The sequence below is a fragment of the Osmerus eperlanus genome, chromosome 2, assembly GCF_963692335.1.
Source record: "Osmerus eperlanus chromosome 2, fOsmEpe2.1, whole genome shotgun sequence".
NCBI classification, from domain to species: Eukaryota; Metazoa; Chordata; class Actinopteri; order Osmeriformes; family Osmeridae; genus Osmerus; species Osmerus eperlanus.
The window spans coordinates 17299238-17314419 of NC_085019.1; the positions used below are offsets into that span (position 1 = coordinate 17299238).

At 40.1% G+C, this 15182-nt stretch overlaps 1 protein-coding gene across 1 annotated transcript in view; it reads left to right on the forward strand.

The window, feature by feature from the left end:
• Positions 1-15182, forward strand: part of atp2a1 (ATPase sarcoplasmic/endoplasmic reticulum Ca2+ transporting 1) — an 82105-nt gene that overhangs the window by 17186 nt on the left and 49737 nt on the right. Inside the window, exons 7-10 of the mRNA XM_062453990.1 lie at positions 8648-8728; positions 8967-9052; positions 9510-9665; positions 9919-10060. Of these exons, the coding sequence (XP_062309974.1) occupies positions 8648-8728; positions 8967-9052; positions 9510-9665; positions 9919-10060 (465 nt within the window). The remainder of the gene's footprint in view (positions 1-8647; positions 8729-8966; positions 9053-9509; positions 9666-9918; positions 10061-15182) is intronic.

Consider the following 15182-nt stretch of genomic DNA (forward strand, 5'->3'; position numbering starts at 1 on the left):
CTGCAGGTGGAATCAGGCACGTTCAGCTGGGAGAGCTTGTCCTGAAGCAGGGCGGGGATGATGGTATTGAAGGCAGAGCTGAAGTCCACAAACAGGATCCTGGCATAGGATGCTGGGGAGTCCAGGTGCTGTAGGGTGAAGTGGAGGGCCATGTTAACTGCATCATCCAAAGACCTGTTGGCTCTGTAGGCAAACTGCAGGGGGTCCAGTAGAGGGTCTGTGATGGATTTAAGGTGTGCCAGCACCAGGCGCTCGAAAGACTTCATTACCACAGAGGTCAGGGCACATGGCATGTCTCAAGGGAGGTGTTAAAGATGTAGGTAAACACCGGAGACAGCTGGTCAGCGCAGTGCTTGAGGGTGGCTGGAGAGACAGAGTCCGGCCTAGCTGCTTTGCGGGGATTCTGCCTCTTGAAAATTCTGTTAACTTCACCCTCCTGAATGGAGAGAGTTGTCACTGTAGAGAGGGGGAGGTGGGAGACCTCCTGGGTGGGAAGGGGTAGTTCAGGACTGTCCAATTGTCTTTCATATCTGCAGTAGAACTCATTCAGGTTGTTGGCCAGGCGGGAGTCGTTAGTGGAGTGGGGGGTTCTGGGCTTGTTGTTGGTAATCTGCCTGAGCCCTCTCCAGACAGAAGCAGAGTCGTTTGCAGAGAATTGGTGTTTTAGTCTCTCAGAGTAAAGTCGTTTAGCCTCCCTCACCGCCTTGCTAAACCTGTTCATCGACTCCTTGAAACTGTCTTTGTCCCCGCTCCTAAACGCAGCCTCTTTCACTGATCTCAACCTTCTGAGTTTAGCTGTAAACCAGGGATTGTCATTGTTGTAGCTCACCCTGGTGCGTGTTGGTATACAGCAGTCCTCACAGAAGCTGATGTATGATGTCACAGCCTCTGTAAGCTCATCCAGACTATTGGTAGCAGTCGTGAACATGTCCCAGTCAGTGCAGTCCAAGCACACCCGCAGATCCTCCATAGCTTCACTGGTCCACCGTTTTGATGTCCTCACAGCAGGCTTACAGCGCTTTAGCTTCTGCCTGTATAACCAAGGAATCCGTATTTTCACGCTCCACACTCAGAATCTGGCTGGCGAGCACACGTTGAGCCTCGTTGACGCTAGCCTGCGGAGGCATGTAGACGCCAACCAGAATGAATGATGCAAACTCTCGTCTCATGATACACAAATGTAACGCGATTCACAAATAAATGACCCCATTACATTTGTTTGCAACCTGACAAACACGAGTTACAAATCGGAGAACACGAGTTACATATGTGGGTTGAAAGTCAGGTCTTCGCAGCCAGTGTGTCCCAGGCATTAGAGTGGAGGGGAGCTTCGAAATCTTGTTAAAAAAATATTTCTAGTTTGCCAGCATTGCCACAATTTTCACTCTTCATGCTTCATTTTTGGGACACACTGGCTGCGAAGCGCCTGGATGCGCCTTTCTCTGTGCCGGTCACCAAGCCTTTCTGCTACTCTGAGCTTTCCTTTACGCTGACATGGTACATAAACATGGCATTGGCTATATCCCAGCATTGATCCTTATCTACGTTGTCCTTGTAAAATTGTTGCTGGGGGTCATACAACAACTCCCTGTGCTTTTCAACTTCGAGAATTCATTTGATGCTGATTTTAGAAATCGACTTTGGGGTTCTATCTCGGTATAGGCTTGTCAACCCGTGACAACTCATTTCTCTCAAACAAACAAAACAACTACGGGCATGCTAGCTCAACAGATCATCCGTTTATTATCATTCGTTTTCATCAGGGTAACCACATGTAAAGGCCGTTCGTTACCAACATTGTGTAATTATAAAGTCTACAACTTTACAAATGTTCACCGTAGTCTACAATTAATGGAGTAAAATCTTTACATGTTTTTTTATTAAAATATATCAACTAATATGGTGTATTTCATCATCCTGCAGCCGATTTCGCAAGCGTCTTGCGAAAAAATTCGACTAGCTGCCAAAACGATCGCTGCAGATCGCAGGCGATCGCGGCGCTTCGCAGCCAGTGTGTTCGGTCCCATTTGATAACATGGGCGCCGAAAGAAAAAAGGCAGCTCTTCCAGGCACGTCGCAGCAGATCGCAGCCGATCGCAGGCAGTGTGTCCCAGGCGTAAGCGTTTCAGTCAGCACTCAAGGCTCTCCACGTACATCTCAGAAACGGTTTGAAAAACTCATGAAACATAATCAGTGATATTGAAAAAAGTTGAATAGATATCAAAAAGCTGATTTAAAAAAAATTGTTTAGGGTTTTGTCAACATGTTTTTACTTTAAATGGTGGCTGTAGCTGAAAGATTGAGGAAGAAGAAGGATTTGAAAGTGGAAGAAGTTTAAGAGGATTGACAGGATTTGAAAAACCATTGGAAAACCATGTAAAAAATATTATGAATATTGATTTATATTAATTCAAGCATAAGAGGTACAAAACTGAAAAGATAATCTGAAGCAGCATTCCAACAATAAAGATTCAAAGAACAATACTTGGAATGCTGAACCAGAATTGTGCCTCGCAGCTTCGCTGCTTGGCCCCTAATTAGAGACACGGACAGACCAGTGACGAAAATCTGCTATCAATTTTGGGGGGGAAAGTTATGACACTTTCTCAAGAGCAATTCCTGAGGGGGACACAAAAATGACTGCTGTAACACATATCCTACATTGTAATATGTTAAATGTATATTATTAATATTATTTAAATGTACTTATGTTTACAGTGATTTATTGGGGGGGACAAATCATATTTTTCCCAGGATGTGGGGGGGGTCGTGCCCCCCCAGGATTTCCGCCTATGGGACAGACCACAGGGCTCCGTGATTCCTCGATTCAGCCGGCCACACTTTATTGTCTCCACTGTCTTTGCACACATCTTACTCCTTCACAATCAAAGTCCCCCTTTTCTAATTTCTGCCTAAAATACACAAAATTTAAAAAGCCCACTCAATGAAATAGCTTACAATAGCATGTCTGAAATATCGAGAGGTATAAATGAGTAAATGAGCATTTTACAACCTCTTAGCCTACATCTGGCTGCAATGAATGCCCATATTTTGTACAAAGAGTGCGTGAACGTAACAATAAGCTAAATTAAATGTATTATTGAGCTGTTAGTAGGCCTATCAGAATTGAATAATTGGAATGTTGACATTGTTTAAAGGAACTGCTGAGGAACTGTTGAGACCAAGTGCATTGATTCACTACGCGATCGATCATTAGAAGGGGGGGATGGGATAACGCACCTTTCAAACTAAGCATCAACATGTAGGCTAACATCAAGTAAGAATATAGCCTAGAATTTCCAAACAAATTACACATGGCTCTCATGTTCTAAATAATAAATGAAGAACATTACATGTTTGGCAGTATAACTGGATCTAATTAGACCATTGAATGTTTATGATGTCCCTGTGTGTTTGTACTTTTGACTGGGGACAACAACGCAATCTTGTCAGCCAACTATAAAATGTTGATAATGTCGGGCTACTATAGACCAACTGCAGTCTAACCCGCAACAGGTTTTACATCCTTCAACAAATAAATAACATTTTGTTGAATAATTGAAGTGCTAGACAACAAATGCTCAAATGAAATAATCACAGACCAACAACACAGAAATGAATGACAGATTGACGAAGGCATGTTCAATTTCCGATCGTGCCTTTGCTCCGTGCAAGAAGCGCCATCTAGCAACCATTAGGTGTCAGTAAAAGAGTCCCTGTCTGAAGATGCAGGGATCATTTGACCACTAACTGCGCAATAAGTAACCTATTATTTTCATGTCAATGTTTTCCCAATGTCTCTGACCCCCTCCCCTTTCTCTCATCCCTCTTTTATTCTGCCTGGGGTTTCAGCTTTAATGACACATTTCCACTCAAACCAGTCATGCAGGGTGACAATCTGCCTTTGTCTGTCTTTCCATCTTCTCTGTCTCTTTCTGGTGAAGAGGTGTACTATAGCATTACAGAATTTTCCTTTTCCTTCAAATGCAATTTTTTTTAACACATTAGTGTCATTATCAAACTAGCACTGAATATGTGTGTGCACTTCTAAATTGCAAGCCTACTATTATGCAAATACATTTCATGTGTACCTTCAACCCCAATTCCAAAAGAGTTGGGACGTTGTGTAAAATAAAAAACTGAATACAATGATTTGGAAATCTCACAAAGCCATATGTTAGTCACTATAGAACATAGAAAACATATCCAATTTTTAAACTGATTAAATGTACAATTTTAAGGAGAAAATATGGTCATTTTGAATTTGATGGCAGCTTTAAAACCTGTATATACCTGTCAGCATTGATAGTGCCTTTCCAGATGTGCAAGCTGCCCATTCTTTAGGCCTGCACCCCCCATACCATCAGAAATGCAGGCTTTTTTGTTGAGGAACATTATTCTGAAATGGTTCCTCAATATGTAGATGGATGTTTTTGCAGATTGGTGAACCTCTGACCTTTACTTCTGTAGCGGGGTTTGCTTTTCTTTTTTTTTTTGCGTTTAAGATTAGCACTTAATTCATAATAAAGTATCTAGTTCTTGGGGGTATGAAACAGGCTTGGTTAAAGAAATCCGATCTTCAGCAGACTCGTATCTACAAAAAGCAGTCCTCCCTGACGTTTTTGGTGTAGAATGGAGTGAAATACAACATTGTGAACACTCTCTGCCAGTGAAACACAGAGGTACCGGTAGCTCGCTGTAGTTCCAAAAACCCCACTGCTGCTCGCTGTAGTTCCAAAACCCCACTGCTGTCAACCTGTTTGAATGTTTTTCGACTGGACAGACAGCAGCACCATCTCAAGTCACGGACATTTTCGGTATATTAACACATATCAATTGGTTACTGGTGTGTTGTATCATGTATATGTCTGATACTTTATTAACATTTATGTATATTACATTAACTTATAATACATAACGCAATATAGTGAAGCAGAGCTAGAAATGGCTATAGCTACCATACTGTACCAACTCTACCATACTGTACATACCAAACGGTAGCCTAATGAGGACTATATTGTTCCACTTAACGTTTAACTTTCGACTGTTGAAGTAAATAGGACTTGTTAAAAGTTTTTTTATTCATCAGCCCACTTACAATTTACCACATTAACAACACTTATATTTGTAGTACTTGACGCAAGTTGAATATAACCATTATCACCAGCAAATGCTCAATTTAAGACAAGAAAGGAGTTTGGTAAATAGAACAGAATACACAAGGCAACCAATTGCATTCAATAAAACATTTTATTGTACAATATGTCCAGTGTTCTTCCACTCCTTTTGTTTGTAGTGATCCGGCGATCTTCTGGCTATGATACATGTAGCCTACTCTCTAGCTAGCTACAGTAAGTGTTGCTTACGTTAGATAGCCTACTAGACCTACAGTCTAGCTCTAACTGCATTTAGAATCTAACAAGCTATATCTTACGATAAACTTTAACTTAAGCTGGCTATATAAAATACTACTAATAACAATTGATATGTGGTGGTTGAAATATGAAAAAATGTGGGATTTTCATCAATTTACCAGCTAACTTGCTTTGGACCCCTTAATCTGCAATTCATTGTTGCTAGCTCTACTAACTAGGCTAATAAGAGAAGAGTTAATTTGTATGCCAACAAACACCAATAACTAGAACTAATTTGACAGACTATAAACCAACTGACTTCTGGTTATGATACACGTGCTCTCTAGCTAGCTTCAGTAAAAGTGTTGCTTACGTTAGATACTAGACCTACAGTCTAGCTCTAACTGTATTAAGAATCTAACAAGCTATAATCTTGCGATAAACTTTATCTAAAGCTAGCTATATGAAATACTACTAATAACAATTGATGTGTGGTGGTAGAAATATGAAAAAATGCAGAATTTTCATCAATTTACCAGCTAACTTGCTTCGGAGACACTGAAAATGAATGGGGTTGAACGGTGTAAAATGCAATCTTTTGGAACTATAGGTCGCATGTGAGACGCTTTATTTCCTCATTCCTCGATAACAATGGGAGTCTATGGAAGTGTCGCAACTCTCTTTTTCTATGGCTCTGCACAGTGCTAATGAGAATGTCGGAGTGCAAACAAAGCCGAACTAGCAGAGCTTTGCTATGCACAGGCTACATGCAGGGCGGAACATGTCTTTCATGGGAGCACAACGTGAATATTAGAGCGTTTGAAGCGGAAACATCCCTGTACGAGAGGACACATTCAACTTGCCAGGATGGCCGTTGTTAGCGACACCAGTTGATTAAAACGGGCTATTTGTATGTGTCCTTGTATTTCACGCATAGGCCTACTAGAAACATGTCCACAGACAGCGGTTTGAGAGTAGTACACAACCATTTTAATAACACTCGGACATTCCGACTTCCGAGTAGGAACGCACCTAGTGTTAAACCTTTTTATTAGTTCATGCAAATAATAAATAAATTAACATTATTGCAGTAAAGTGATAATTTGGTTTTCATAGACTAAAGTGATTTAGTATAGATATAACGTCTTATCATGCACCCTTGTTCTGTTTCATATTCATATGACATATAAGTAACATAATGCCCGACGTGGTGTACATTATCACCTGATAATGGACGATGAGGAGGCGTGAACCGTCCGATGCGCAGATATCACCATTATCAGGTGATAATGTACACCTCGAAGGGCATTATCCTGCTTATTCCATGGTCACTTGCCAACTATTTTTTTTACAAACATTAATGTATGTTTAACGTTTTTCAACGTTATACCTGATATTTCTAGTCCACTCAGCTCATAGAACCAACCAACACCGGCTTTCCTTTGGCTGAGCTATTGGCCTGAAAGCTAATGTTATGTTAGCAAGATTCAAAGGCAATAACATTGTGTACGGTTGACAAACAGTAAATATAATTTGACAGTATGTTTGACAAGAAGACTATCTTGCTGGTCAGCTATGTCATTGTCCCCAAATCAATGTCAAGAACTTCACCAACAAAGTGTAGCGGGGTTTGCTCGTTTAAGATTAGCAATACTTAATTTCTAATAAAGTATGTAGTTCTTGGGGGCACCACCTCTTATTTGTTAAAGGGACAGAGGAAACCTTGTTTAACCTTATTGAATAATAGCCTTCGTAATAATTAGTCTAATCTTAAGTAGTGGATTCTATGAAAGTAGGGCAGATCCGATAACGTGAGAGATACGCGAATATTATACACAATGATTTATTTAGGAAAACGTAATTATAATGAACAAATACCAGATAAGTTATGGGTTAGTTTGGCTAGAGTAGTACAGTGGCTAGATTCTAAAGAGAGCGAGCTACACAATGGCTGTGTAGAGCGCGTGTGAAGGGGGGAGGGAGAGAGAGAGTGGGAGAGAGGGAGAGGTAGGCCTTTATAGTAACAATGGACGATCAATTGCAACTGACCTAACGATGGTTAGGTTAAATCATTTGTAAAATACAATCAAACATCAACAATTAAATCACAACATGCCAATATGTCACAAGTAAGAAATATTGCAAATCGCAGTTACTTTTGTCGGTTTGAAGAAAGGAGTCAATGGTTCATTATGTCCAACAAATAGAAAGCGGAATCTCTCGGCAAAGTCCCGGGCGCTCAGTGAATTTGCAGGTTGAGAGGAATAGGTTAGAGAGTGACGCGTTCACCTCAGTTTAATCCTACGAACAAGCGGGGGTGATTGTACGTTTGGGGGTTTTATACTCCAAAGAACAGGGGGGTCCCCGTGAAGGTGACCTCTTTCATTGGTCAGTTACTCCCCATCTGGGCGTCGTCCTGAGATCTTCCCAGGTGTGAAGTGGCTCTTAGCTTTGAGTTCCGTTATTTCAACTCTCCATGGAATGCTTAAACTTCAGAATATAACAATACAACATTCATAAATGGTTTTGTTAGTGTGGTACAATCATTTTGATATCCAGATTGACTGACTTAACTATACCTGAAGGGAAGTTATAATCAAACCTCAATTAAACAACGTTCTAAGTAAATGAGAAAAGTACACCTTATAACACATCAACTACTGTCATTGAAATAGTGTCCATGAGCCATGTAGTCCTTGAGAATATGTTTGTAAATCCACAAAAGAAAGTTCTTCCTTATAAATCCTTTGTCTGATACTGAGGCCATGTGGCCTCTGTTTCTGACCCCATGCTGGGCCAGAAGCTTTGAAGCTTCTCCTCTGGGAGATAAGGACAAAGGGGGAAGACCCTTTCCTTGTCGGGGGTAGGAGAAGGTGTAATGGTACCGTGCTTTGTCTGTTGACTGTGCTACACTTCTGAGAGACTCTGCCTCTCTAAGATACTCTTTTAATACCCAATCATGTTACTGACATGTTTGCAATTAACCTAGTTAGTTGCAAATATTACTCCAGCAAGTAACACTTAATTTTTCCAGCCTTTTATTGCCCACGTTTTTTGAGACTTGTTGCAGCCATAAAATTCAAAATATCCGTATTTCTTACTTAAAATTGATTTCCTGAGTTTAAACAATGTTCAATGATCTATTGAGAATGACGAGTTTATAAGATTTTCAAATCATTGCATTTATATTTACATTTCACAGCATCCCAACTTTTTTGGAATTGGGGTTGTACATGTGGTGTATGCTTGTTTAAGATACATTGAACTGACTTTGTATGTGTGTTTTTTCTTAGTTGGTGACAAAGTCCCTGCAGATATCAGACTTATTTCCATCAAATCTACAACCCTGCGTGTTGACCAGTCCATCCTAACTGGTGAGTGTAATATGACTCTGAAGACAAATTGCATCATATAATAAAAAGAAAATAATAATAGACACATGAAAACAATCCTGTCTCCTTACTCTGTCGTAAATGTATTTCTCTTTCTTTCGGTCTCCTGCTGGATGGAGAATTTTAACATTGTCATATTCTCTATGTCTCTCTCATTTTCCACTTATTCTATCTTCCCCCTCTGTCTCTGTCAATCTCTTTGTCTCTCTCTGCCTTTCAGGTGAGTCTGTCAGTGTGATCAAGCACACTGATGCTGTACCTGACCCCAGGGCTGTCAACCAGGACAAGAAGAACATGCTCTTCTCTGTAAGTGTACCCCTCCATCACTCCTTTCCTCCCTTTCTCATTTACTGTAGACCCCTTTCTTCCTCTCCTTTACAAAAAGTTATTTTCCTTTTTCTCTACTTTCTGTACTTTTTGGATCAAGTTATTCATACTTTATTCTCCATCATTCATATGCTTGAATGCATTTATCTGTATCCAACACTTAATAACTGGGCAACATTTTACATTAAGTTTACATTAAACTACATAGCAATAACTATAGTAACAACATTGTTGGTACGCAGGACTTGTTATTTAATTAAATGGTATTAAGTTGTTCAAACTCCAAGGCATTTGCTGTGAAGAAATGTTTTTCCTACAAGTAAGAAAGTCAAAAATGTCCAATGCACATGAATGAGAAAACTCATTCATTTTTTTTAATAGGTTCTGTCAAAATAATTCTCTTCACCTCCCAATTACTCATGTTCTCTACATCTAGGGCACCAACATTTCTTCTGGAAGGGCTATTGGTGTGGCCGTGGCAACTGGTGTCTCCACAGAGATCGGCAAGATCCGTGACCAGATGGCTGCCACGGAGCAGGAGAAGACCCCCCTGCAGCAGAAACTGGATGAGTTTGGAGAGCAGCTATCCAAGGTCAGACCTTGCATCAGACCAACTGGCTGACTGACTGATTGGCTAGCTAATTGACCTCATGGATGGCAGGCAGGCAGCATCGATGAATGGATGAATGAGTGGGTGGATGCTAAATCACTGTTTAACTGACTGGGGGATGGATTCATTGATTTACTGAAGGATATATACACATGTAGATAACTAGTTCTAAAGACTAAATCAAAAACTAACCCTATCTCACAAAAATAAACCACATTTCCCGTACCTCTCCCAGGTAATTTCCCTAATCTGCGTGGCCGTCTGGATGATCAACATAGGCCACTTCAATGACCCCGTCCACGGAGGATCCTGGATACGTGGCGCCGTCTATTACTTCAAGATTGCCGTAGCACTGGCTGTGGCCGCCATCCCTGAGGGTAAGCCCTCGCTGGTCAAGATGGCCAAACCATTACCACTCTAAAGGGGGTTTACCTAAATCTGTGCCTCAAACTAATACTACTATTAACTGACCCTAACCATTTCTTGAACATCTGCAGAGTTGTAGCTGACATTCTGTTAATGGCAATGTCAAGTCATTATGAATAAATACAAAGTAATGGATCAATCTATGTTAATTGACTTTTCGCGTAAGCCACGCCCACCTTAGTTACCGTTGTTAGTCTGTCAAGCGTTGCTTCTTTGTATAGCGGGTACTACTGTAAACTCCTGTATAAGTGGCATACTGTACCGGTCAGTGTAAGTCATTCCTTTTGGAGTAATACATTTAGCAGACGCTCTTATCCAGAGCGACTGACAGTAAGTACAGGGACATTCCCCCCGAGGCAAGTAGGGTGAAGTGCCTTGCCCAAGGACACAACGTCATTTTTCACTGCCAGGAATCGATCCGGCAACCTTCTGATTAATAGCCGATATCGGATTTGTATGTTCCGTATGGCATTTTGCACCTTAACGACCGAAAGCTTGATGGAGCTAAGGTAGGATTGGTCAAAGCCGTTTTGGGGCGTGGCTTTCGCAATAGGTCAATTCAGAGCAATAGAAAAAATATGTCTCTGGGTCAACTGAGAGCAGACCCCCACCCCTCGGCTTGATGCAACGGCCCCGGTGGATGTTGGTGGTATTGCATTTCTGATGAGGTACCCGACTCGTCCGGTCAATTTTATTCTATTAACTCCAGTCAACATATCCAAAACTATCTCCCCCATAATTTTTGTTATATTCTCGAACCTGGCTCATACTACTAGCTTTTTCGTAGATTTTTTGTTGTTGTTGTTACGTTTGAAACCAATCCGAAAGGGGTAAACTAGCACCCCATTTAGTTGCTTAAGTCAAGAAAAGTTTCCTGGAACTGTGTTCGTGGGTACAAACAGGGCACGGGCACAAAAGGGAAAATTAGCTGAATGAGCACGAGGAGAAAGGGCTTGGTAATCTACAGTTGCCTGCCCTGCTGTAGCCAAATGGTTGCACACATACGACATTTATTTCCGTTATTTTAATATAATTAGTGTTATCGTGGCATGTTAAGGCGTCATTATAGATTGTTGACATGGTCTTCTGTAAATATATATAGGCCTATTTAACTTAGCTTTCTTTGCCGAGCTACAACAACAAAGAAGCCAGATATTCAAGTTCAGTTTCTTTAATCCGACGAAATACTAAAGGAGTCATACTAAACTAAAAACACGAAGCAAAAAGAACAATGTATATGTGGTGAGTCTGAGTTGTATGTGGAACATATGTTCCATCTAGAATAGGCTTATATTACTAAAAACTGAAAGGAATACTATACAGTGATAGTATTGATTTTTTTTTTTAGTTCGTATCATGTATCTGATTCTTAATCAGACTTGTACCCCATTCTGCAAGTTTTCTGACTCTACTGCAATTCCAAGTGCACGAGACTCGGAGCTAGAAGCAAGGCAGGCCACTGTTCTGCGCAAGACCGGACAAGCCGGAACTGGAAAGATGGCGCTGTCCGTTTTGCGCTCTCGCTTGCCTCACTGCGCCACTGAGCACTTTCCATAGCAATGAATGGGGACGCCATCTTTAAAGAGCAGGCTCGTACTGTATATACTGTAAGTCTATGATTGAGAGAGGGCCAAACAGTAGACAGTGATGAGTACATAAATAGTTATCTGTTACTGTCCAGTTTTCCGGAGTTTTACACTTGATGCACTTTCCCCAACTTGAAAAAGGGACTGAAAGGATCTACATGGAGATGTAGTTCACTGGATTTCACTCCAATTGCTGAATAACTGAGTCCCAGGCAGTAGCTACGTTTCCACTTTCTTCCTTTTTATTTCCAGGTTAGCAGCATTTTGGTCAGTTCAACAGCAATATCAACTAGAAAGTGCATTTCCTGTAGAAAATGCGTTGGAATGCTGAAAGCATTTTTTTAAATTGCTGAAAATACAGAAATTAGAATTCACACATTTTTTTAATTCATTTCAGCTTGTGGGTGTCACACAAAAGAGGCAGTGTGGAAACTGAACTGCATCATCTAACAATGCTAAGAGCTGAAATACAATGCGGGAGAAGCTGAAAGCTGAACTTTTAAACTGTAGAAGTAGAATATTAGTTTTAGTAGCTGAAATTATAGTGCTCTTAGGCCGTGTTCACACTTGACTTCTTTTTTCAGAAAAAAGTGCTGCCTTCAGCCTTTTTACATGCAACCAGGGCTCGAAATTGGCACCCGCCAAGCGCCAATGGCATGTAGATTTTGGGGCTGGCGACTAAATTGTGTCCGATGCTCCGCCATTTGGCGAGTGAAATTGCGGAGTACAGCTCCCGACTTCCGTGCCCGTCATGGTTAAAAAAAGCTTGCAACGCCAACACAAACAGTTGTGCGTGCATCTAGGTGGAAGAAAACCGTGAAGATAGCCTTTATAACAGCTAGAGAATGACACGGATAATACAAATACTTAGATTTAAAAAGACAAAAAAGGTCGAGGATGACAGCATTTAAGAGAGAAAGAATTCCCCATTGATCTGTCACATCAGAATTTTGATTTCACGAAAGTCTTGAAATTTGAGTGAGTGCGTCGCCAGATAGACCGCATAGTCTTACTAGGCGGCAGCCATGTCTCTTTCTTGCTGTCACAAAGTTCGTCAATTCTAAAACAATAGTTTTACACCAAAAAAGTCAAGCAGGGCATTTCAAGAGATATGGGAATTCTGCTTTTAGCCAGCTGGTCCGATGCGAAGACCAAACCTCATGGACAAGGACAACACATCTCACATTGAGCAAGAGGAGTAGTAAGCCCCTGGAACCCCCTGAATTAATACATTATTTCAAAAAGTAAAATTGGTTGATTTTGTTTAATCCATTCTGAGAGTGATTTAGAATTATATTAAAATCATAGGTAAAGGTTGTTTATGTCAAACAATTTTAGAGTACGTCTGAAATGCCAGGTTTAATTTTGGCCGGTAAAAAATATTATTGGCTTTTTTCATCTACCAGCCATTTTGGCTGGTAAGCCAAAAGGTTAATTTCGAGCCCTGCATGCAACCCTATGGGGAAAGGAAAAAGGCGGACGCCTTTTAAAAACTTCTAAAAAAGCACTGAGCCCGACGCCTTTTGATTTCAATTTTCTCAACTTTTCAGAAAAGCGCTGGGTGACGTCAAGCTCCTTTTTGACAGCTGACCAATCAGGACGAGGAGAGTAGGTACGAGTGTACCTTCCCTAGTAACCTTCTACCTTAGTTACCAGGCTATGGCTCCTCAATTGCTAAAGCAAGTAATTGCATTTTATTGGCCATAGTAGCTAGCTGTCGATAAGTAACCAACGGAAAATAACAGATAATAATGTATCGCTAGAATGTATGATTCCCATTCAGGTTACAAAAATTCTCGTCAGAAAGGCGCTTGACGTCACCCAGCACTTTTCTGAAAAGGCAGAAGGCGCTCAAAAGGCGCTGAAGGCAGCACTTAAAAAAAAAAAAAGAAGTCAAGTGTGAACACGGCCTTAGTCTTTTAATGAAACGAGTTGACTGAATAGCTCAGTCTAATGACTCCACTAATCAGCTAATACCAATCCAGGGCTGCCAACTTTTCTAAAAACCAGGTCATTTAGTACACTTTAAAGTACACTTAGTGTATTTGAGGTTTACTTTTGAATACTGTAAAGTAGCCTGTGTAGTGCACTTTCAGTTCATGAAGTATACTTCCTAAAGTACCTCGAAGTATACTTTGCAATACTTTCAAGTGCACATTCAATTAATGTAAGTACGTCAAGAAGTAAACTTAATAAATGTCAATTTACTCTGATTTACTAATATATTTAAATGTTTAGGGGCCCTTCACACGCCGCTGATCTTGCGTCACTTGGCGAGAACAGGGGCATTCGCCAAGTAACACCGCAGATCCTTAGCTGAAAGAAGTTAATTATTGTGTGAACACTTTAGATGAAATAATCCAGCTCTTCTTATGAAACGTAACACTCATTTAACTCATGGTTACAATGGTAAACCGGCACAAAAATGACAATTACCACGCAACAAAACACTACATTCTAAGCAGACACATACAAAAAACTAAATTCATGAAGTTACATATTTCGAACAAACGGCAAACTTATCGGCAAATTTTTACATTATTTACCGCCTTGCATCATGGGAATTGACCAGCCAATGAGCCACGCCATCTTCATTTTTTCACGTCCTTATTTCATTCTTCAGTCAGTTTGACAGTATAACCTTCAAATGCACAATGCAACCCTTCTGTCTGCTTCTTTCTCAAGTAGCTTTTTCGTTTTTTCCATTAATACTCCAATTGATGATTATTAGTATAAGAGTATAGGGCTTCAAAATGTTTTTGCAGTAATTAAGGTTACAGCTTCAGTACGAAAAAAGATTCAATGTGCAATGCATAATAGATTTTCCTAGACATGAATTAGAATGAGATGGATCTAAAGAATTTAACCTGTAATGTAAATAAAATATTTTGACTGTTTTTTGCTGTATAATAATAGAAAACGGACATCCTACTCCAGAAGAAATGTATACAATTTTATTTCGAAGCATACTTCTTAAAAGTACATTAAAAGTGAACTAAAAGTGTACTATCCATATTTTAGTACACTTATAGTATACTTCTTTTTTGTAAGGGTCTCGCTGAAAGATTGAGGAAGAAGAAGGACTTGGAAGTTGAAGAAGTTTTAAGAAGTTTGAGAGGATTTGAAAGAAAACTCCATTGGAAAACCATGTAAAAAATATTATGAATATTGATTTATATTAATTCAAGCATGAGAGGTACAAAGCTGAAAAGTCATAGCAGGAATGGCCTGAAACTGCTGAATTTTTGGATAGCTGAACGGTTTTAATAGCTGAAGATTTGAAGGCGCTGAAAGGTGTCACGGAAGAAATAGAATAAGAATAAGAATATGAAGAAGTTGAATAAAGATTCAAAGAACAATACTTGGAATGCTGCTTCAGCATTCCAACAATTAGGTAAAAAACCTTTAGATAAACAGAAACAGACCACACAAGTCCCCAGCAGTACACAGTAACCAACATGTGAAAAATAATTAAATAATTAACTTT